This window comes from Anabas testudineus, chromosome 1 (assembly GCF_900324465.2).
Source record: "Anabas testudineus chromosome 1, fAnaTes1.2, whole genome shotgun sequence".
Classification (NCBI taxonomy): Eukaryota; Metazoa; Chordata; class Actinopteri; order Anabantiformes; family Anabantidae; genus Anabas; species Anabas testudineus.
Window position 1 is genome coordinate 16,736,691 of NC_046610.1, and position 24,584 is coordinate 16,761,274.

Below are 24,584 nucleotides of genomic sequence, written 5' to 3' on the forward strand. Positions count from 1 at the left end.
CGGCGGTGATGAATTTGTATGGCGGGTGGTTATTTTATTTCATAAAGTGCATATTCAGTGGTGGATGGATCTATTCCCATCGCACCACAAGTCGTTGTTTATTTGATAAATTGTATTTTCTGCAGCTTACTACGTAATGACCCAGTGGCCTAATGGATAAGGCATCAGCCTCCGGAGCTGGGGATTGTGGGTTCGAGTCCCATCTGGGTCGCATTTAGTTTCCTTTTCAGGTGTCCCAGTGTAGGTAGGTGTGATGCTGCTCATTAAAACGGTATTCGTGCAAATACTGCACATATCCACCATCCGTAGACTTTATGTTTTGTCAGATTTTTTTTTTATTTTATTTTATGATGTGGAATTTGTGTTTATACTTTCCTGGTATCCTCCTGCAAAACTCAATAAAGTTTCATAGAATAAATATATGCAAACATATGGACATTCATATTAAAATAGACAGTAGGTATCCTATATTTCGACATCACACTGGGACGTCTCAGATCTGCAGTCCACTAGATGGTAGCAACACATTGGCACAGTGTCCGACAGAGTCTGTCTTTCTGATTTCTTCAGTCACAACAAAAAACATCTCTAAATGCACTCAGGTAAACTGTCATCTCCTCTTCAGACGTCTTTGTATCTGCATGGATGCTAATCTGAGCTGCAGCTTTTCACCGTGACCACCACAAGTGATTTTTATGAACAAATCAACATCACATTTCTGAAAAAGTATTTTGTTAATCATGTAGTCACATAAGTAAAGCACATATAGGCTATATTATACACATTGTTTTGGAAACCTAGTTCCCTGCTACATTAAAAAGCTTCTTTGGCAAACAGCAGATAAAATCTCCACAGCCACATTTCCTCGTTTATACTGCTCACGACAATGGGGGCATTTTTAGATCCATTTATGAATGAAAGGAGTGTCACGTTTCTGTGTTTGGGACGTCCCACCACCTCCTGCATCCCATCCCATCCCATCTCATTCCTGAGTATAAAGCTCCCAGGACTCCCCGCTCTGCAGTGTGTCCTCACTGAGCATCCAGGATGGCAGGGATTACTCTGTTCCTCTTGTTTCTAGGGCTTCCTCTTTTCAACACAGACGAGCATGTTAATGGTGAGTGTAAACTTTTTTTTTTTAAGCACTCAGGTTAGTAAGGATTTGAAGTGATAGCTCTGCATTTTTTTTTTTTACTTTAGTAGATTTTCTAGTCCAAATACTCACTTATTGCTTTACAGCTTTAGTTAGTAAGGTAAAAATATCAATTTAACATTTACAGTATTCTCAGCAGTTGTGGTCTATTGGTTTATCTTCATACCTAACATCACACAGAGCTGACCAAAACATATATGTATCAGTATTATTCTTTTATTTGTCAGAAACGAGTTGCAAAACAACAACAATGTTAATAAAAAACAATAATTTTATTGTTTTTCTATTTAACAAAATGAGGGAAAAAAATTCCCTGACAATGAGATAATGGCACAAAATACTAAATGTAAGTAAGGAGTCAGCATCATTTTAAAATTTGGATGGATGGCGAGTTGGGTGGAGAGGCTGGTGGGTGGGGACACTGAGGGTTTATAACTTTATTTGATGTCAAGAACTGATAAATCAGCTAAATATCAGCTTACACTTTTTCAGCCCACACACAGTCTACTAACATCAGTGAGTGTCATATTGTAAAATAAACTGTCAACTTGCCAAACAACTTGAATTATGTGAAAAATACTTTTCATGTTCGTTATTTAAGCAAAGGTAAAATCATTAACTAAGAAATACTTAGAAGATAAGGCTGGTGATTTCCCATATTCCTGTAAAAAGACTACAACCAACAAGTAACTTCCGTCTACTCACTGCAACATCTGTGAAGCCAGAGCCTGATTTTATCTGCACTACCACAGACCTCTATTGTTGACTCTATTAAATAGACATCACTGAGAAAACTGTTAAACCGGTCAGAAATGTGATCATAGAACTTTTTAAAAAGAACCATACGTTTTTAAGACTTAGGTAAAAAGTAGAGGTCATCTTTAGCACTGGCAGCTCTTTTTTTGGAAAATGACTCTTTTTCGTGAGGAAGAGACGGATCCCAGTGTAACGGTGTGGCTCACTGATGAGATTTTAATAGTTTTTGAACAACAATGAAGCTGTATGGCACAGACAACCAAACTAAAATTAGGTTCTGGATTGTTGGACACTGTTGGATTTAGATTTGTTTGTTGGCAGAAACCAAAGTTTAGAAATAACTAGCCTTATCATTTAAGATGTTGAAAGAAACCTCCACAGTTACTATCTAAACTAAATTAATCCATTATTGTAGCAGCAGATCATGATTTTGCGTTCAAATATTACATAAAAATGTAAATTGCATAAAAAGTGTTAATATTTGTCTGTTTCAGAGCTTTACACTCTGATAGAAAAGGGTCAGAGCAGCTTTCTGGATCCAGCTCTGGGTAACCAGAGCAGGCAGCTGGTTAAAGAGCCCTCCCTGCCCATCAATGAGCTGCTAGAGAAGAGCAGCATGACCAGCGAGTCCAAATTCACGCTCCATCCTCTGCCCTCAGCTGTGTGGCCAAAGCACAGTGACCTGGGCCCCGTCTCTCGCCTGCACACGCCCCACAACAAGAGCAAGAAGGGCCCTAAGAGTGACCGTCTGGTGGAGCACAACAGTGAGAAGACTAGAGGAGAAGTCGTCGGTCTGCTCCCCAAGACCCTGCTGACAGGAGCTACAGCTGGCACCAGCAATCGTACCATCCTAAAAAGCAACCAGGACGCCCAGTCCAGCGTCAGTCCTCTCCAACAGAGCGAACCAGAGGGACAGCCCAACTCCAAACCCAGGGCTGCACCCCACACACAGCCTCAGGCTCAGCCCCAGCAACCGGCCCCTTCTCCACGTAGGGATCTCCCAACTCGACGGCTGGACCCAGAGGAGAACCGGCCAGGGAAGTCCAGTCTCTATCAATCAGGTATTGCTGTAGCGACCCGGAACAATAGCCGCCCACCAGTGACCTTCAACCGACGCTCCTCCAGCCTACTTTACCAGTTTGACATCCTCAGGCGAGGTATGGGAATATCGGTATCCTGACCTTGAAATCTGATCTGTTTCTGAAACATCGACTTAGCCTCATATTAAGGACCATCGAATGTTACTCCCCTTTGGGATTAGATATTTTAAAAGAGCACAGCCAGCTGATGAAACTTTTGCTGCTCAGTTTCTCAGTATTTAGCATCAGCAATAATCTTTAACCTTTGAAGCACAATATTACATAATTATACTGACAAGTTACTTAAACCAAATGCAAAACTTTTATATTAATCACAGAATGAACAAGCTGCATTTAGAAAGTAAACTTTGTTTCCTGTGAATTTATAGATCCAGTACATTTGGGACAAAAACAGCATGCAACCTGGACCGTTGGGTCTTTTGCTGCATTTAATTCCTCCTCACTTCCTGTAAAAATGTCCCATTTGTTACTTTTGTGGAAATAAGTCAGTCAAACAGTTAGATCATATCAAATACATATATAGTTAAGACAAATATATAGTTTAGTTCAAGGGCAATAATGATTGTGACGGTTTTTGCCTTCCCCCAGGCAAACGTCCCCTGTCGGCCGGCCAACGTCCCCTTGCCACTAATTACAACCTCAAATCTGGCTGTCAATGTGTCCCTTTGTGTGCAGGCTTGTGGCCGAGAGGGGCTGTAATCATACCGATGCAAAGCCTGTGCCGAAAGTGTAATTAAGATGGAAACTGTAACACTGATGTGATCCCGTCTTGTACGCCACCTCCTCCAGCCCCCTGCTGAGGAATGCGACGCCTGGGTTTTGTAATGACAACCTCATCCTTTCTAATGACGCCGGAATGAGAGTCTGGCTCGGTGCAGGCACGGCAGACTGTCGCTCTCTCTTCTTCTCATCCCTCCTTCCTGTCCTCTGCTTGCCTCCTTCTCCACAGAGTCCGACTTCACACACGATGCCTTCTGCCTGAGTGAGTGCAGGAAGGAGAAAGAGGAGAGAGAGCATTACTGCTACAGCGAGTTCGGTATGTGCCCAGTGAGAGACAAAGCCAGACTTTGTCCAAAGTGGACAGACAAAAATGAAGGGCTTGAAGGTTTTGAACATTTCCTTCATTTCACACAACACAATAAATACAACTCCTCAGCTTGTTGTAGGTAGTAATTTACTTATTAATGTTGTGAGTTGTGAGATAATAATGTAGCTGCGTGTGTGCAGACCTAAAGTTTGAGGCTATTGTAAAAGTTGTTGAGACCTGTTAGCTTAGCTTAGCATAAAGACTGGAATGGGGGATATAGCTTGTCTGTCTCTGTTCAAGGTAACAAAATGTGCCTTAAACCACATCCAAACTCACTAATTAATGCATTACGGTAGACTTATGTAAAAGGGTTACACATTTTGTTGCCTTTTAACACACAGCAGTTTGTCACAGCTTGTCTTTATGCTAACTGAGCACAGACCAAGCACCATTATTTATGCTAAGCTAACTAGCTGCTAGGCTATAGCATCAGATTTAGCAGGAAGTGAGGGCATATGTGGTGTTGATATTGTGAATTTGTGAAAATATCAATTATCCTTTTAAAAATCTGAAAAGCACTTTGTTTATAAATCTCTCACTGTGATTTACTTTTCCAACATTTTGACATGCGGTGATGTTTGTCATGCTCCCCAAACAGCTGTCAATGGGGTCGTTCATGACATTGATGTGGTGCGTAAAGGAATACGCCTCGTTACGCTGATGGTGAGCAGCGATGGCTTCTACAAGATGAGTCGTCTCTATGTGACAACGGACAGCTTCTTCTTCAAGGTTCGCCTGCTGGTCCTGGACACATACAAGTGCAGCAAACCATGTCCTGATATCAAACTAGGTAAGTGTAAGAGTGTGGCTTTAATGCTGGTGAGATAAACAAGCTTATTAGCTAACACACAGTAGATCCAGTTAGCATTTGATCATTTATTATGGTTATAGGACCATAAATTATTAACTCTAAAACACCATTTTTTCTGAGCAGAAAAAAACCCAAAACACTTGTTTAGTGCAAACATCAAACTTGCTATGGTTGTGCTTTTATTTTATTTCCTGTTACGTTAACATTGACTCTGCCTCTTCCCAAGGGACCAGATACATTATAATGGGCCAGATCTACCACCGGAGGCGCCATCTTCCCAATGACCTCCTAAACCTGCTGGGTGGCAAACTGAAGCCTGGAGATGGCCTCCTGCGAAGCAACAGCTACGTGAAGAGGTTCAACAAACGGAGACACCAGAAAGCCCTGGAGGCCACTCGCTCCAGGTGTAGATGAACCAAACATAAGACTGGCGCCCCCTGCTGCAGGGGAAGAGACATTGCAGCTTACATGAACTGTAATCCCGCAGTATTGTGCAAGATAGAGGACATTTTGCGTAAGGATTGGATTTATTTTCGTAGGGACACTACGATGTATCATTATCTTGTTTTGTTTTTGGTTTATTTTTTGCTAATCTGTTAAGTTCCTCAAGTGCTGTCTTGCAGTCTCTTTGATAGAAAACACAAGCGGCTGCTATTAAATTCATTATCCACAATCAATCTTTTTATGTTTGCGGTACCAAAAAGGGGTTTCCCATTACCCTGAACTCCTTATTCATCCATGGCTGTTGGCTTTTCTATTTAATCACATTTGTTAAATTATTACGAAGAAAACTAGGAAGCTAATACAAGTCCACCCTTTTTTTAGTATAATAATTCCAAAATACAAAATGTTGTATTGCACTGAATAGTATTATTTTGTAATAGCCAGCCCTGTGCATGTTGTTACTGTCAATGTTATTGGTAAGCAGGAAATGCACTATTACTGTTGCAGGGACCAAAGGGAGGGAATGAAGTGCCTGCAGCAAGCAGCAACAAACCCCAGTGGAGGAGGCTGAGGAGGAGGAAGAAAATAGGAAAGTAAGAGCACAAGACCTCTGCTTGTCATGAGAGCAGCTTATTTTTCTAACTTTAATTATGTGTGCGCGATGAAATGTCTGCCCGAGCAGACTGGGACATCAAACGGGGCCTCACTGAATGAGGAGGGGATGTGTTGTTGTAGGGATGAAGCCATAAATCTAATCACAGGAATCTGATCCGCTCCGCACCTGGACACATGACTCAGAAAAGTGCCTCCATCACTGCTCCTCTTTGGGATGGCTTTTGTTGTCTTGCTTACACACAAACACTTACTCCTCTGGGAGGGGAATAGGGGTATTTAAAGTCTTTTAAGCACGGTCAGAGAAAGAAGTGGGTGGAGGGTACGGTGAAGGAGGAATAAAGATGGTTATGTTAAATTAGTTCAGGAAGGAGAGGGGGTGTTTTTCTGAAGGAACTCTTATTTAGTCAGGAATTCCTTGCCTGACTGTAGTACCACCCCAAACTCCTGCTTCTTATGAAAGGGAAAAGATTTGCACTGAACGCTTACATTGCTTTACTATACATGAACCCAATAAAAGTCTGTATTTGTTTTATACTCTGTGTTTTTCTGCGAGAAATTCATTTGTCTTTAAGCCAAACATACACTCACACTATCACTGACATCTGCCCACCGGCTGATACACTGCTCCTCATTATCGCTCCCAGCGACCACAGGAGAAGGATCCCCCAAAGTAAGACACTGTATAATTAGAGTTTCACAACCACGCACTCTATCTCACGTCTGGAAAAAGAGACTGACTTGAGGAAATGGGATGTCGAGTCAAGCAGGGTTGAGTCTCTTGTCCGTCTGTCAGCTTGAGCTGGTCAGTTCCCAGGCTCGACGCAGCCTCTATCTGGGATCAGCGCTGGAGGGAACAGATGCAGGCGGGCAGGAAACTGCAGCCTGCTCCACATCTCAGCTACTATCGCAGCAGGAGGACATTCCTCATCACAGAGGATGTAAAGGAGGAGGAGGAAGGAGAGAGAGAAAGAAAGGACAGAGGAGGGGTAGGTGGGAATATCTCCAAGTTGTTTCCTGTGTGATAGCCCCCAAGCCACAAGTGGGGAGTGAGAGAAAGTGAAAAGGGTGGTGGATTGAAACCACTATGTGCATGTGGTCATCTGTGGTGCTTTCAGTGTCCATGGAAGCCTCTGGATTCATTCAGTGGTTTGAGTGGTGAGATAAGAGAGTGAGATTGCAAAGGAGGGTGTGAGAGGAGACTCAAAGGTCAAACATAGACCTCTTGCCTCTTGTGTGTCCTGTTGGTAGTTTGTCTCGGGGTCACGGCCTTGTTCTTCAACGCACATGAACGGCAGCTTCAAAAACACAGCCCCAGACATCTGCTGTGCAGAGTCAAATGATCACACAATAGGGTGTAATAGCTAAGTATTGCCCCAAATGTAATAAAATAATAGTTGATTCAGTTGTTTTGGGCTTTGATAAGTATATATTTGTTTCAAAGTCCAGTATACACTGAAAACTAACAACCCTACAAATATATACAAGGTGGTGCCTCAAGGGTAATAGTGTAAATGTGAATGTAACTTTGCATTACATTTTGACCATATCACGCATAGCATGGTGTGTTACCATACACAATACAACTGTCACCAGTTGCCACGTGAACAGCCTGGAGCCTTTGGGTCCTTAAAGGTTTAGGCTTTTGGGCAAACATAAAAAAGATAACAATAAAGAATTAAAAAATCAAGCACCAATATTTATCTTCAACATACACTGACAGTGCAAAAAACATCACACTCTCTAATATTTTGTTAGACCACCTTTAGCTTTGATTACAGCCCTCATTCACAGTGTCGTCGTTTCAATCAGCTTCTGCTATGTCCCAACATTTATTCCTGTTCGAAGTGGTATTATTTTTTGTCAAGATCTTCTATTGGTGATGGGAGAGTCGGACTACAAGCTTTCTCCAGCACATCCCAAAGATTCTCAATAGGGTTAAGGTCTGGACTCTGTCGTGGCCAGTCCATGCATGAATGATGTGTCATGCTCCCTGAACCACTCTTTCAGCATTTGAGCCAGATGAATCCTTGCGTTGTTATCTTGGAACATGCCTCATGCATCAGGAAAGAAAAAATCCATTAGGTAAGCACTAGACATGATGGGTGACTCACTTCACCCTCCTCTAAATCACCCATCACTCTGGAACAGAATAGATCTGGACTCATCAGACCACATGACCTTCTTCCATTGCTCCAGTCCAATCTTTATGCTCCCTAGCAAACTGAAGCCTTTTTTCCCCCAAGTGGTTTTCTTAAGGCTACATAGCTGTTTAGACCCCCGCCCCCCTCCCGAAGTTCCCTTTGCATTGCGCGTGAGGAAATGCTTTTACTTTCATTATTAAACAGACATGAGTTCATGAGTTCTAGTTTTTTTCTACAATTTGATTTCACCAATCATTTAAGTCATCATGATCTTTTTTTTTCCGACCACATTTCTTCTTCGAAAATGATGGTTCCCCACTTTCCTTCCAATTTTTTAAAAAGCATTTGACAGTTCTTAACCCAGTTTTAGCAGTTCCATCAATCTCCTTAGATGTTTTCTTTGCCAATAATTTGACCCTTCTGAAACAGATTAACATCTTTTCCACGACCGCAGGATGTGTCTTCAGACATGGTTGTTTAAGAAATGAGAAGCTGCTCACTACATAAGTTAGAGTTAAATAACGTGTTGCCAGCTGAAAAATAATCATCAGTGCAGTAATTATCCAATGGGAGGCTCTTACCTATTTGCTTAGTTAGATCCAGGTGGTGACTTTTTTTTTTTTTTTGGACAGGCAGTGTATTTACCTTTGGGAAAAAAAGGCCCCAGAACCATGAATGTTCCATTGCGATCAGCATCTCAACCACAGAGACACCCCATAATAATTTATTTGAAATGTACAGTACGTCGGATCACAGCCATGCAGGTGATCCTCATTATATATCTACATAATTTATCTTAAACAGTCCAATATGCTGCTACTAAGCCTTTCACCAGGTCAGCAATCTGCAGTCATCTCCATTTAAAAGAACCTCAGGTGTCAGTGATGAACAGAGACAAAAGAAAACACAACTATTTTGAAAACTGGCGTCAAAAACATTACTTTATTATCTAGGATGAAATGTCCTATCAAGTACAAAAGAGAATCTCTTCAGAGTTGCCACAATCTGTTAAAAACATAGATTACTTTTTTTTAAATCTGGAGTTACATTTATTTAACATTACACAAAAAAAAAGAGAGAACTTTTCATTGATATGAATAAATAATACAAGAAATGCAATGTCAATATAGAAGTTATGCTGAACTTGTTGGTTTCTTACAAAAAAACTTTTTTTTTTTTTTTTATACACAAGAGTTGCGGTGTCACTCCATCCACCCCTTTCAAAACCTTTATGCTCACAATATGCAGCACTTTTAATATAAAGGGCAATTTCAGCTAATTGTAGAGTTCACCTCAATTAAAGAGAAAAAAATAGACAGTTAAATATACAGGTGGGCTTAGTTGCTGGTTCAAAGAGTGAAAAATAAAAGCTTCTACTGCTCTAAAAATCTTCTCTACATATTTGGACAGCAATAATATACAATAGAGATTACAAACAGTGGATGAAACATGTCTTTATTACATTACGAAGTAACAAACGTTTGTGTTTAAGACAAGAACACAGAAAAGATGACAGAAGCTACATTATCTCTCAACTCTTACACACGCACACACAAAAAAAAAAAAAAGAAATTGGATTTGAAACTGAAATGTTAAATTGCCAAATTTCAAACTGTTCTATGAATTTAACTGTATGTAACTGGGTTTTATGACTGCTCCCCGCCTACAAAAATGATCATCACAGATTACAAAAATGTCCCCAAATATGGTAAAAATGCAGCTATAAAATTTTCATACAAACAATACAAAGACTCCCAAGTCCCCCCTACTCGTAGTTTACTGCCAGACATGCTGCCGCAGGCCGCAACATAACTGAGTTTATGCTGAGTGGAAAAGCCCATTATCGAATTACTTAAACGCGCTTTGAGGGTGAGTTGAGAGACATATGTGAGCCAACCTGTCAACGTCGATGAAATATGCTGGAAGAAGTGGCTGAGAGATAAGGGGAGAGAGAGACTTGGAGACTCGGTCACTGACAGAAACAGACTCACAGCTGTGACGAGACACTGTGTGAGGGAGGGACAGCACATGTGGGTTACTGCAGCCTCGCAGAGGTTTCACCTTCCCCCCTGACAGGCCCAACTGTCTCTTTTCCTTGACCTCCTTCACAAACACAAAAGAGATGTGAGATGTGGTGGGTGGGATGGCCTGCGCTGGGTGTTTCCCTCTGGAAGTCAACATGACAAAATGAAGACCCCTTGACCTACTTGAGTAAGTACCGTCTACACCCATATGCTGTAATGATAATCTGAAAGAAAAAACTGAACTGGACTCTGGCTTCTATCACAAATGAAACATCTCAGCATCAGGATACTGTGATGGGGATCTGGTGGACAGATCGTGATGTTATGTACCTGGTTAATGCTTCATACAGGACTAAACACCTGAGGGTAAAAGAAGTCCAGGTGTCAAACATGGAGGACATTGTGTGTTCATCCAAGACAGGCTGAATTAAGTGGACTTGAATGCTGGTTTCAGTGACTGGTTGGGGGTCGGGGCCGCTATAATGCTGCTTTCAGACATGCAGTCAATACATCTGAGAAGGCCGAACTCCCGGGTACATATTCAGCCTCATCATGTGAACACTGAACTGGGTATTTCTTGGAATTTGGACTAGGCAGTGATTCATTTGTAGTACGTGAACATGGCGTTCGTTTCATGACAATGACTGAAGGATGACAGTAAAGCTGGGCGGGAGGAACAAAGCTGACGCTTCGCTACGCAGGACGCACAGAAATAGTGATCAGCTACAGAGAGACTGCTGCTGCCGAGGGATCAGAACGCCTCTGAACATCCAACCAGTCAGCTTATGAGCTTGATCGGCCATCTTGCTGCCCCGTCTGGCTCTTCTCATGGTGGAGCTGCACGGAGAGGGACGGATGGTCGAGATGATTCAGGCTGCCACACAGCTGCCCCCGGTCTGACGATGGGACGTCTGTCATTATGTCCCTTTGGATGAAGAGGGCTTTTCAGCTCACTTCTTTCCATTTAGCACTGCTGCGCTTGTTGCCGGGTGCTTCCACTCCAGTGCAAACTGATTTTGTCCACTAGAGAAGGCTCAGACTCAGGAGCGGCCTGACTTGGACCGCGGGGATTAATCATTCAGGGGAAACCACAAGGCTTGTCTTTTTGACCACTGGTTTTAAGGAGGGAGCTAAGAGGCTGCTGATTGTAGTTTGTTGTTATGAGACCTACAGAGATGAGCAAAGAGAGGAGGAAGAAACTGTTGGAAAACGTCTTGTTTCCTTTTTTATTAAAAGCTTTACAATATGACAAAAATAAGCACTAGGGGAAATACAAAACAAAAACAAAACAAAAACATGTATTGGATGCCAGTGGGTCAGACACTTTGACATAGACCAAGCAGCCATGTTGGTGAAATGTTACTGAAGTGTAGGATGTGGCCCAGCGTCGGCCTGACAGTGTATATACAACGGCTTATTTTAAACTGGAGACCGCCAAGCTTGTCATATTTGGAACATGAAGCTAAACTAGATTTCTCTCCAATCTATCTTTACAAATCCTACCATTATTTCGTTTTGAACATGAAAATAGTCCTTCACAAAAAGATACAATATGCACATAAAATAACATTATACATGGGTACAGCCAATAAAACGAAACTATTCAATGTTGCACGTTTTTTATTTTTTGTTTAATTCTCGGCTAAGAAATGAGGTAAAATGTTCTGCTGCAGCATGTTATGACCAAAACAATAAACAACACTTTCTGTCAAATTAAAAGATAAGTTATCTGTGTGTGTGTGGAGCTAAACCCAGATTTCAGAACCAAACTCAACACCTTGTTGTGTGTTTTTGATCTCTGAAAGAAAATGACAACTTAGCTAAACTTCATATTTTGCCTTATATCCAACTCAAATATAAACAAAATATCAGTCATCTGTTGCAAGAAGAGTAAGAAAATACATTTTCCCTTGAATGCTTTGTGTTACCAACATGGCTGCCATTATTAGACAGTAGAAACTTTTTTTTTTCTTTCCTTTGCTTCTAAAATAAAAAAGGATCACACCTACAGTGTGGCTTAATATATGCACTTTCTTACAAAGTTTTTAACGCTGTTTTAAACAAGTAAAAACAGCAATTAAAAAATGTTTTGTTTGTTTTGTTTGTTTTTTTTTTTTTTGAGTGACCCCGGCACCCAGGAGTTTGACATCACAATCTGCAAGAGAGAGAGAGAGAGAGAGAGAATGGATGGAGTAAATACATGCGGGTGAAGCACGTCACTGTTTCAGGCACATAAAGCTGGATGCAAACCACAAGACTCACTGAACTCATTGTACATCATAATAGAAACTACATCAACTGAGACACAGCTGAGATTTGCTATGAACCACTCCACCTATCCCACCAAGAAATGTTCAGCTGGTCCTTAATAAAATCAGCATCATAATCACATTAAACCTAGATTATTAAGTATTATATACACTGATAAATTAATCTAACTCGGGCTAAATATTATCAAAATCTTGTAGTGTGCATTCACACAAAGCAATCACGTCACACAGCGAGAGCAATGCGGTGAGGTGAGATTAGAGGCACAACCAAGCACAAGCAGGTGGAGGAGTTATTAGGGATCAACTGTGCAGAAACAGAAGCTCCCATACTATAGACATGAACGGCGGCAACAGCAAATCTGACACAGAACCGGGCACAATTTGTGCCTGCAATATGCTTGTTAATGTCTGGAAACTTCAGCTTTTTCTTGTGCTGCTTTTACATGGTTGTGAATAAAGTATAACTCCACTTAAAAAAAACAAACACCAAATAATAGCGCAAGATGTACATTGACTTCCTGATGAAAGCTGTAGCAGATACAGTGTTTTGCTATGGCTGGAAAAGTAGCAGAATGAAGCCTGGGTGTGTAAAATGAAGATCGCACCAGGATGGAACAAGGGTGTGACTGAGAGCTCACACTGTGCACAGAAGAAAAAGCTAATGTCGGCAAACCCCTGTATGATTTTAATACCTGGAAAAAAAGGTCACAAGTCACGATACATCACTGTTGAAACCTTAGAGATTTAGTGATAGTCAGCGTTTTATACTGGCTTGTATGAGCGTTTAGTCATGACCCATTTAAAGGAAAACAAACAAAGAGTGGAACAGAGCAGTTCAGTTTCACTGAACTCTCATTGAGGAACTCCAGGAAGGTCCAGCATCTGGACCAGCTAAAGAACTGAGGACACCTCATTGAGCAGGGCAGCTGCTCTCTGACTGTCTCCCTCTTCTCAAAGTCACCTGCTGCCATTTTGACTTTCTTTTCTTTCTTTCTTCCTTTCTGTCTTTTTCTAATTATCATCGCCGTCAACAGCATCTTACCTGCTGGCTTTGAAGCTTTTGAGCTTCTGGACAAAGAAGTTCTCCAGAACCTCAGCACACTGGTAGAAGGGCGAGTCGCTGGGGTTGTAGTAGCGGCAGTTATCGAAGATTTTGGTCATGTCCGCTACAAACTCTGTCAGCTTCACATACTCGCGCTTCTGTAACCTCTCCTCCATGGTGGAAAGGTCTGAGAAAAGTGGTTGACATATATTTTTGCTTAATTATTATATGTACAATATGTAATGGACAAGAAAAAAAAAACCTTTGCAAGCTCTTGCTGCAGACAAACATCACATGCGTAGAAGCCGTTGATAGATATCTGGCTTTTTTAATGGACTTTGTTCCACTAATCAGTATGCTTACTTCACAGTAATTGCAGCTTATGTGGCATGTGTTTGACAGCCATTCGAACATGTTTCCAAACATTTCATTAACTTTATATGTGACAGCAAAAATCTTAAATCTCAGCCAGCTGTAACCATGATCTTCACGACTCTTCCAGATCAGTTACAGAGATCTGAACGATTTGTCATTCTTGAGGACAAGGTCATTATCTGACTGAGTGTCATTCCTAAGATATGAAAAAAAAAAAAAAACTGGATGCAATTATTGGAGACTTAAAAGTGCACGAGGAGAAGGAAGTTTCAGCGTTTAAAGGTTGTTAAATCAAGTTAGAAACTGAAAAAAAGGGTTAGTGATGAAGGTGACTGGCAACAGGCAGGGCTTCACATAATCTCTGCTGCTGCCGGTGGTTTGTTCTGCACACTGTTCCAGAGGCTGAGATTTAAACAAACATATCCGACTTTTAACCTCCTCCACCTAACAGGCCAAGGGTTTACAAACCTCATGGTCAATATCAAAGACCCCCTTCTTCTCTGTCATCAGATTTCATCTCAAAAGCCTCCAAAAACTACCAACGGCTGCAGCCATGCCAGCCAAATAATCTTTTCATTTTTTGAAACCCAACAAGGCCTTTTTCTTGCAGTATAAGGGAGTGGGGAGGACTAGAGTTTCCAAGAGCGAGCTAAGTGTGGGGCTGGTCCCTTTCCACAGGGAGCCCGGCAGACCTGGACCAGCTCATTAACGGTTTGTTTGTGTGGAAGTTCAAAAAGGCCCTGTTGACGCAAGTCCCCATTTACATGGCCGGTTTGATCTGAGTTGGAGGGCTTCCTCCCTGCTGACCTCCTGGCAGCTGTGTATTAATGTCCAAGATATAGAGTCTGGGTGTTATTTCCAATGCCTAAAGCAATTATGAAATTAAAAACAGCATTACTGAGGCCATTTTATCTTCCTAATAGGGATTTCTCCCGATCCCGGTCTGGGTGATTTAGTATTAAGTATCTGCTGATTCATAGATACATTTTCCAAACAACAACGTTAAAAGTAGGTCAATATTTAAAGTAGCCAATTCACTGCTTTCTTGTCAAAGCCAAATATTTTTAAAGTCTATAAAATGTCATGTGTGATTTTATTAAAATCGTTTTTTTTTTTTTCAACGCTGCTTCAAAATTTAAAAGCTTAAAGTGCTTTCAACTGCAGCAACAGCGCAGACAGGAATGAATGGGTTAAAGCTAAGGTAGGAAAAGCAACCAACCAACTGCAAACAGTGATGGTAATTTTAATTTAAGTCATTCTAGACGAGCTAAAATGATATTGACACACTTTATTAAGGATAGTGGACGTTGGACAGCTGCCAGACAGTAGATATCTGCACTACTACGGTGTCTTCTCTGACGGCACCTCGACTCTAACTTCATAGTTAGTATCCACTATTATGTTTGTTGCACGACAAAGCCCATTGACATTTCCTCCACTCACCCATTGGTTCCTTGATGACCCTGTAGTAGTCCGGGGCATCATTCGTATCCACTGGCTCCAGGAACGGCCACGCCATTTTATGTGCCTGCAGAGGAGGGAAGGCCCCGAGAGAGGGGAATAAAGACAGAGACAAGATACTTGAGAAAGCTGAAGCCAATGAAGAAAAACAAACAGCACTGCAATAATGACACTGGAAGCAGGTGGGTCAACACAGATGTTCTGTCTCTCGCTCTTACACGCACACACAGACACAGACACACACTCCACTGGACAGAGGGGGAGAAAAATGACAGGAGAAGAGGAGGAGAAAGAGAAAAGAAAGGGAAGCTAGAAAAAAAAATGTTGGGAGCTGGCAGCTATCCAAGTACAACTCTGAAGAGCCAAACCCATCAGATTAAGATGTACACAGAGGACTTTTGTTTGCTGCTCTTACACTGCAGTGGGGCGATGAGGAGCTGAGTTAGTGTTTGGCCTGTTGCTGATAATGAAAGGACCACTACAGTGTTCATGCTGATTCAGCCTCAACTGCAGCTAACAGTGATTGTGTATATGATGTAAAGCATATGTGGAGTGAAAAAGTAATAGACTATAAAGAATATATAAAATATTGGCCTAACATCATTCCAACCCTGATTTTTTACCTGTAAGGAACGCAGGACTCTCCGTAGGCCCTCGTAATCTTTGTCAGTGAGCGGAGTGAAGACGGTCATTGCGTCCTCTGTTGACTGACACTGTGGACAGACGTATTCATCAATGTGGTTTGCCTCGCTCTGCAGGATCCCGACACAGCGACCGTGATACCAGTTTTGACACCGATCACAGCCTATGTAGAACCTGGGAAGACAGAAATTACTGACTTGAATTTGTGACTTTTATTTATATGGTTGCTGTTTGCAGGGTTTGATCCTTATTACTATTTTCAGATGCTATAACCAAGCTTTTAATTTGTCTACATGCCTGAAACACATTGGAAAAAGTCAGTATGAGGCTTGTGTGTGCACACCCACATACACACACAGATGCAACTGCTTACTGGGACTCGTCATATGGTGTCTGACAGATACAGTACAGCTCCTCCGTGCTGCTCTCCTGACCCCGTTTACACTCCACACAGATGTAGTCGTCCATTTTCTTGGCCTCCTTCTCTGTGATGCCTACACATTCTCCATGATACCAGTTTGTACAAAGGTCGCAGCCGATGTAGAACCTTTAGGGTAAAACATACAAACAGCACAAGACGATGTTGTTTACAATTATACATATTGTTTGCAATTAGGTGAAACAACACATTAAAAAGCTAGGAGTTGTGATGTGTGAACTACTCAGACAAACATAACAGATGTTTTAATATATCACAGCTGTGACTTTTTTGGAGTCATTAATAAAAGTGCAGGGACCAAAACTGGAACTACTTTATTACAGAGGTTACAGGATTCTGGTCAAAAAGGGCACTTATTTTCTTCACATCTTTAATGGGGCGTTTTTTTCTCTCTTCAAACTAATGAATAATGATAAAATGTGCCTGCTGCTGTCGCCCACGCTTCCCTGCTGGGTAATATTGTTGTCATACTTGGTCTCGTCGTAAGGCGTCTTGCAGATGCAGTAGAGCTTGGTGTCCTTCTTGCTCTCCTTTGTGCTTGTTGTTGAAATCATCTTCTTCTTTTTGGATTTGGCTGATGTCATGGTGTCCCTCTCCTCGTCCCGCTTCCTCTTGTGTGTAGAGGTGATGGTTGTGGTAAGGTGAGCAGTGGCATGTGCGTGTGTTAATGCGTGCTGCTGCTGGTTGTGGGCGGCAGCAGCTGCAGCCTGGGCTGCTTGGAGGGCTGCGGCCTGAGCCCTCTCCTTCTCCCTCCGCATTCGCAAAAGGTCCCGCTTTAGCTCCTCCTGAGGAGGTGTATGGTCAGGACACATGAGGTTAAAACAGGCAGAGAACAGTGATGCCAGAAAGAAATGTATGATTTTATTGCCCCTTCTTGTTTGTTAAGAGGTGGAATTTGAATAAGATATGAAAAGACATTTCTGCTCTTATGTCCATTCTTTCTCTTCTACATACCTGGGCCTCGAGTTGTAGCTCCTTGTCCAGCAGTGCCCGCTTCTTCAGGATCTCCATCTTGAGGCTCTCTTTGTGTCGATAAAGAAGTGAGGACAGTTTGCTTGCATTGGCCAACTTTCTCTTTGCCTCTACCACTTCCTCCTTCTTCCTCTTCTTAGCTGCCTGCCTCTCATCCTTGTCTATCCGGTCCAGGATGTACTTCATCACCTGGTTACATACAATCATCCTGGAGAAACAGAAAGGAGAAAGAAAAGTGAGAAAGGAATGTAATCACTACTTATTTCCTCCTTAACTTTTTAACAATTTTAGCAGATCATAAATGCATATTATAGAAAACAGTAAAAGTAGTGTATAGATGACAAACTAATCTAAAACACAGCTCAAGCAACATCCTTACTGAATATAATGAGGACCCATGTGGAATAGGACTGTGGCTCATTTAGGGAATTTCTAAGGGGGAAAAAATACAAATAATACTAATGATTGTAGGGAGGGAAAGAATAAGACAGGGGAGGAACGGGATTGTCACATTTCTGAATGGTGAATTCAGGAAGCCAGTAGGGTCAAAGTCACAGAGGAAGAATGTAATCCCTCTGACACACCAGTGGGCAGAAGCAGAGCATTAATTCAAACAATGCTTCAATGTCTCAAAAAGCACAACCTGCACAAATACCGGCTACTCCAGAAATGTGAACATCTAATTTCCACATGTAAAAAAATAGCAGTGCGTGTCAATGAACAATGAAAGCATTTCTCTCAGCACAGGTCCTTGAGGCATTCTGGCCGCTGAGCTATGTAACTACAAAGTCCAGGGTTTCACTGTGGTTCTGGACCTTTGTTGTATCTCGTTCCTATTTGGCTCTATATCATTCTGGTCTCCGCTTTGAACTATCAGCTAAAATGCCCAAAAGAAAACGAAATCTTGGAAACGCAAACTGTTTGCTTTTCCCTACAATTTCTACTTTTACTGTTTGAAAATGCATCGAGTGTCGATTCTTCAGCTTTTAAAAACAGCGTGCCTGACAGGACAGATGACTCATAGAATCAAGCAGCGGCGCCTTTTAAAATCTTGAACCAAATGTGGCTGACTCCTACAAATGATAGAAAGATGCTACATTAGTGTGATAAGTGGTGTTACTGTGCCACGTGTCTCACAGATGTTAGAGAGATGATTATTTGTGCGAGGCTCTGTGCTTCAGTAGCAGGGGAGTGGAGCTGAGAGAATGGAGCAGAGGTATGGTGAGAGATGGACAGATAGTGGGTGACTGGGAAGCTGCACTCCTCTTGTAAACATACGAAGGGGAGGAAGGGAAGGTCATACACACGCATATTCAAGCAAATTAAAATCCACATGGGGATTCTGGGATGTGTGCATGTAAAGAAGAACAAAATCTGAGAAACTGAAAACTGCAAACATTTTGTTGAAATCAAATGTCAGAGTACGACAGCGATAATTTATGGTCCTACGTTCTGAGTATGTTCACTCGTGTTCGCTAAAATCCCAACTGAGACTGAAAGTTGGTGTTTCACGCTGAGCAACAAAATGACTGGTTCAGTACACGCCTGTGTGAATGGCACACAAACACATCCATGATTGCTGAGGTCAAAGATAGGCCAGAGTTCGTTCAGTGTGTGCACTGGAGTACACGCTGTACGTGCAGCATGAAAGTGGAGGAGACTCCTGAAAAAAAGACACTCGAACACAGCTGATGAACACAGGGTTCCAGGTTATTACCGACAGAATTGTGTTTTGAAGGAAAAGCGCGAGAAAAAGACATGAAGACATGGAAAAAAGGATGAGAACTAAATAGAGGGACAGACAACAGACAGAGCTGCTCTAGTGATGTCATGGTAGTCTGGGTTTGGTATTTCAGGTCTGTGTGAATGGTCAGTGTTGACACACCATCTGTGGACATAAACATGTGGTTGTCAGGGTCAAGTGTAGGTCATGGTACAACCTCACGACAGTATATAAAACAGGAAGGAAGGAGCCTCTCTATACATTCCTCTACTCTGGTTTTAGAGTTGTAGTAGTTTTAAGTCTCCTTACTGAAGAACAGCAGGTTTTTCAGAACAAAAAGTGTCATACACAGAAAACACTCCTGGAAATATATAATACCTGAAATGACTACTAATATATTTAAAACGATCGAAGCTAACAGGTAACATTTTATGTTGATAAACTACAGTTATTAGTGCTGTGACGTTACTGTACATCTCCTCTCATTTATAAATGCCTTTGTGTTTTTTCTTGTGGGGTCACAGTGAGGACGTGCAGCTGTTAGTGGTTACACACCCTTAAAGTTCCCATGCTGTGTACTACCACCCAACGTCAAATGCAGAGAGAGGAGAGCATATAGAGAGCATAGCTGGCGATGTTACAGTTTCATGTGATCATGGCACACAGCTAAATAATGACATCTCTGAGCTGTTGAGCTCATGCTGCCCTACAGCATTTGGTCTGACTGGTGATGGTTGGTAACCTCTAGCCTTCCCAAATGCCACCTTTGAATAAACGCAAGTCATTTTCTCACACACACACACAGCAACACAAACCTCTGATTCTCCTCTCTCTCTGCAGGCGTCATGGTCTTCTTCTGTTTCAGGTGTTCGATCACAGCGTTTTGTTTCATCACAACCTGAAAATGAAGAATGGAGAATGTCTCAACATGACACATGTCTATCAACAGACATTTACAGTTTGAAAGAAAATGGTTATACTAAAGCAAAAAAAGGTCACTCTCATAATAAGGCTGTCAAAGAGCACTAAAAATAGTGACTTATTATTTAAGGTATACTACAAATACCAATTTGAAAAGGATTCTTTTTATATATGATGTTAGTGATATGGTGTGATAAGGTGAGTATAAAGTGTACAAACATCCTGTAAACCTAGTGCTTACTTCTGAAAATGCTCTTTGAAGTAGTGAGGACCAACTTAAAATGTCCTCACAAGAGTAGTATTTGAACGTAAATTGTCCCCACAAGGTATTAGATACATGTGCGCATGCATACACACACACAAACACACAGGCAATATTAAACAAAGACAGAGGCTGAGTTCTAAAAATAAACCCAGTCTTTCAGGGGCTGGAGGATGATGACAGTATGTGTGGTGATGGCAGGACGATGGTGAGCTTTGGGCTGAGATGGATGCCTGAGCGCATGCTGCCCACGTACACACCTGTTTTTGAATGATGTCACTCTGGCTGGCTGCGTTGAGGGCTTGCTCTCTCTTGGCCTCGGCAGCTTGTCTCTTCTTCTGCTGCTGCTGTTCTCTAAGCTGCTGGATCCTCTGCAACTGTTCCTGGACAGAAGCTGTCTGAATGGTCACCACGTTTCCAATCTGTGCAAAACAATATAATAGAGTGATAATCAATTAATAGCGCATTGTTATATATATTTTCAAAAGGGGCAGAATACCAGATTTGTTTGGAAAACACCTCTTGACAGGATATTTCAAGAAAGTCGCCAGTTAAAGCATAATGTGAAGAAGCTCAATGTATGTATTATATATTGTCTTATATATAATATTATATGGCATTATGTATTTGATGTCATTAAAATTAGACTACTAATGCTCCAAAATACATCTAACATGCTGCAGGTTACCATAATCCCAGACATTCTGTTTTGTTTTCCTCAAATTCTACTAAAAGAAAAACTCTTTAAAGGCTTAAGGCTATAAAAAGGTAAAAAAAAAAGTAATGGCCAAGTTTACATGCTTGCTGCACTACCTGTCCTCCCTGAGCTGAGGTGGTCCCGGTCTGTTGTATCTGGATAGGAAGCTGCAGTTTGATGTGCTGTGGCAGTGAGCCTCCACCCTGCTGTGCCTGCAGCTGGGCCAACACCTGCAGATACAACATAGAGGGTGCACAAGTTTAACAAAGCTGCAAAGAAGAGGAAGAAAACAAGTTTTTGTTTGTGCATTCACAAAAATGCTTTTATTTTGATTATAAATTCAATAATTTTGATGGTTTAGTGTAAACGGCCAACTTTTTTCTGGCTTTCTATATAATTAGTGACATTATCCGATAAAGCAATGTCTACTTCTGTTGAAAACCATGTAGCGTCACCTGAGCGGTGCTCAGTGGCAAAACTGATTACAGACATCTGAATGGCTGCTGTTGGACAGTCTGTTCTCATGCTCATCTTTCCAGTACCAATGACTACGCGTCTTTCCTAATCATACCTGTACCTGCTGCTGCAGTCCGGACATACTGATGAGCTGAGGCGTCTGCTGCAGCTGCAGCTGGGTGGTTCCTCCCTGTGTTTTCACCTGTAGCGAGGTGGGAGACTGGATGGGCATGTGGGCCTGTGTCTGTGGGGGTAACTGGCCCTGTGGCGTTGCCGAAGTAGGGCTGGTAGTGGTGGCCAGTGGAGTGGCCCCTGCCTGCACAGGGGCGGCAGCCTGTTGGGCAGGCTGGGCTGGAGTTTTGGTGGAAGTGGAGTTGGGCTGACCAGGAGCTGTGGTTGCTGGAGAGAGGCGGGGAGGGAAAGAGCAGACACAGACGTTTATGCAAGAGAATGTAATTGTTAAACCGCCACCTTCAAAACACAGCACATGTCCCCTGACCCCAAAACTGAACTGGTCTAATGACAACAAACACAAAATATATAGAAAATGAATGAGATATCAACATGAGCTAAATGTGTTATTCAAAGAAAGACTGTTAAATACGTTTTTTTTTTTTTTTTTTTAAATATTTCTATAGGCAATCTGACTCTCTGTTAACTGTACAGCTGTTTTAACAGCTGGAAAAAACGGACCTGAGCTACAACAGACATTACTGAACCATGTTTGCTTCTGGTTGCTTATTACCAGTGCTTGATGTAGGTGTAGCAGCTGAGGCTAATGGGGTGAAGAGGAAGCGTTGAACCTGGCCGTTGGGCAATGCCGCCTGCATGAGCTGCTGACCAGGTCCTGGGATGACAGTGACCCCTTGAGGTATGATCTGCAGCTGGCCCGTGGTTTGGCCCTGGCCCTGAACCATCACCGTTAGAGGCTGTTGGGTGCCACTGACACCAGCCTGCCGATCAACACCTGAGCCAGCCTGCTGCTTCTATGGGAGGTAGAGAGGGTGTATAAATCAGTGCTTTCTTATCCAAAATATGATGGCTGTGGTAAAGTAATGAGTAGTGATAGTCATTTGAGTTTTTTCCAAACCTTGTTACATACAAATTTTTTTGTTTTGATATTTGTATCTGACAGTTAAAACTGTTTCTTTCTCTGTCCATGTGTTCTACAGTGTCACTGTTTTAGTTTGTAACTTGTGAAACTTGTTCTGACTTGTGAAATCCTGGCGTTTTCTGTGTCTCCACACTAACCTGTGTGAGCTGTGTGAGTTGCGCCAGGGTGAGTTTAACCTGGCCTTGCCCTGGTGCCCGTAGGGTGCCGGGTGGTGTTTGGCCTGCTGCTTGTCCTGCAGGGGTAGGACTGGCTGCCCCCTGGCCAGTTACTGTGGCGACAGGGCTGGCACCGGATATTGCTGTGGAAACTGCCTGGCCACGAATAATCTGTGTGACTACTTGCTGTCCACCCTGACCTGGAAGAGGAGGGAGGTGTGTTAAATGTGCCGTGCAGGCAACAGACACACATAGTCACACACACTCTGACTTACAGGGATAAGACGAAACATGTCTTTTGTGAGTTTCTATTTGTTCGACTGATGCTACAGTCTTCAAACTTGAAAGTTACATTACCTTGTTGGACCACAAGGGGTGTTCGGAGTATCGTCTTTCCCATGGGTCCAGTTTGTTGGATCGGGGTCCGGATCACTGTCATTGGGCGGATCTGACCACCAGCTGCCAGAACCTAGGAGGATAATTTTATCAAGAACTTTCTAATTGTTTCAAAGTGTGCAGTTTCCTAAATTGAGGTCAAACTGCAGAGACTGTGACAGTTTCAGTATAAATAAAGTATGACAAATTGCTAATAGAAGGCAGATGTACCTGCTGCTGAGAGCCTGGGGTATTGGGCCTGATGTTGAGTGTGGTAGTGCGGGGTTGGAATGTGGTATAGGTCTGGGTGCCGCCCGCTGTGCTGGATGGGATGATACCCAACACTTTCTGTTGAACCACCCCTGCAGAGAGAGAGAGGGAGCATCGACAACACGGTGAACAAGTTTGCAGGCTAAAGAATGAGGCATAATGAGAGGGGGTGGTGTGATGCCGAGGCTTCACATGGAGCAGGTTGTCAGTTGTCACAATTTGGTCAAATTAAATCATAACTTGAGGAAAGATGGAGAAATACTTTTAGTGATGACACAAAATGGCATGAAGAACGAAGGTGGTTCAAAGTAAAAGCAAAGGCTGCAAAGAAGGGAGAGTTTAAATACTGTAGGTGGGAAATTTCAAGTAATGGGCAGAGTGAAGATGTGACATTTGAAGTTACAAATATATTGTATACATATGTATGCTTCACAGGCTGCTTGTCAACTTATATTTTTAGAGATCAGTGATATTTCTTTTACTAAATCAAACACATCCACACGAACATTTAAAAATGCTCAAACATCCCTAATACAATGATATGTTTGGATATTAGTATTGAATATAAGTAAGCAGTTGTACAAAGGCACTGCATTAACACAACTCAGTACATTATTTATGGGCTTCTCTCCCAGCTAGATGACTGGCTTTTGATCACAGCACTGGTAAATATTAGTTGAGCTGGTAAACAAAATCTTCAAAGGCTTACTGAAAGCTCAGTTGGTTTCCCCCTACGTACCTGGACCCCTTCATAAATTCTGCATGAATACGATCCTACCCTTTAACTTGAACCTGGCAAAGGGAGCATTTCATATTTGTTCACCAGGCTCTGTGCCTTCATGAGCTCACGTGCATCAGAGCTGGAAATCTTGAGAGTGTTTCTCTTTCTCCTTTTGCTGACTTCTCGCTGCGGTTTTTCAACCGCAACCAAGCAGGTAAACCTATACATCAAGGGTTTGCCTCTTCAAACAGGGACGTTGAACCTGGTCGTAAGACCTGGGGAGCAGCAGCGCTGGTCCTACACATCAAACACTTGTTTCTATGAACTGGCTGTTTGGAGAGGTCGGGCAGTTGGGTCTCCGGTGAGTGGAGAGCTACACTTTCATTCAAAAAGACGGAGGGAAGAAAAAAGGAAAATGCAATCCCACTATAGAGGACTACCTGTCTGGGAAGCTTACCTCAGGGCAAACTTGTTTTCCTTCCTAACTTCCTTAAGCCCTTCCAAAGCAAACAACGCACCCAACAGTCATGCTGGATAAATACACATGTCCAATAAATG

At 42.2% G+C, this 24,584-nt stretch overlaps 2 protein-coding genes and 1 non-coding gene across 10 annotated transcripts in view; 2 read left to right on the forward strand and 1 right to left on the reverse strand.

Moving 5' to 3' along the window:
- Positions 1-138: 138 nt before the first annotated feature.
- Positions 139-211, forward strand: trnar-ccg. Its single transcript has one exon. It is a non-coding gene; the product is annotated as a tRNA-Arg (tRNA).
- Positions 212-1,010: 799 nt separating this feature from the next.
- On the forward strand, positions 1,011-6,481 carry LOC113161696. Of its 2 annotated transcripts, none has more exons than XM_026359476.1 (5): positions 1,011-1,117; positions 2,404-3,066; positions 3,959-4,045; positions 4,695-4,886; positions 5,134-6,481. In XM_026359476.1, the coding sequence occupies exons 1-5, from the start codon at positions 1,048-1,050 to the stop codon at positions 5,319-5,321; spliced, it is 1,200 nt and encodes a 399-aa protein (XP_026215261.1). In that variant the 5' UTR covers positions 1,011-1,047; the 3' UTR covers positions 5,322-6,481. The 2 variants fall into 2 exon arrangements, with proteins under 2 accessions (XP_026215261.1, XP_026215262.1); XM_026359477.1 differs by having other exon boundaries at positions 2,404-2,970.
- A 2,555-nt stretch (positions 6,482-9,036) lies between these two features.
- Positions 9,037-24,584, reverse strand: part of LOC113161674 (nucleosome-remodeling factor subunit BPTF) — a 38,790-nt gene continuing 23,242 nt past the window's right edge. For 4 of the 7 annotated variants that reach the window (XM_026359440.1, XM_026359439.1, XM_026359435.1 and 1 more), the window contains 15 exons: positions 23,267-23,397; positions 23,018-23,129; positions 22,643-22,860; positions 22,137-22,377; positions 21,507-21,790; positions 21,052-21,165; positions 20,499-20,660; positions 19,871-19,953; positions 17,315-17,540; positions 16,832-17,145; positions 16,295-16,468; positions 15,903-16,095; positions 15,262-15,346; positions 13,444-13,630; positions 11,262-11,298 (listed from right to left, as the gene is read on the reverse strand). In XM_026359440.1, the coding sequence (XP_026215225.1) occupies positions 11,262-11,298; positions 13,444-13,630; positions 15,262-15,346; positions 15,903-16,095; positions 16,295-16,468; positions 16,832-17,145; positions 17,315-17,540; positions 19,871-19,953; positions 20,499-20,660; positions 21,052-21,165; positions 21,507-21,790; positions 22,137-22,377; positions 22,643-22,860; positions 23,018-23,129; positions 23,267-23,397 (2,561 nt within the window). Of the gene's footprint in view, positions 11,299-11,343; positions 12,287-13,443; positions 13,631-15,261; positions 15,347-15,902; positions 16,096-16,294; positions 16,469-16,831; positions 17,146-17,314; positions 17,541-19,870; positions 19,954-20,498; positions 20,661-21,051; positions 21,166-21,506; positions 21,791-22,136; positions 22,378-22,642; positions 22,861-23,017; positions 23,130-23,266; positions 23,398-24,584 lie in introns of those variants that run through there. The other 3 variants (XM_026359434.1, XM_026359436.1, XM_026359437.1) reach the window with 3 other exon arrangements.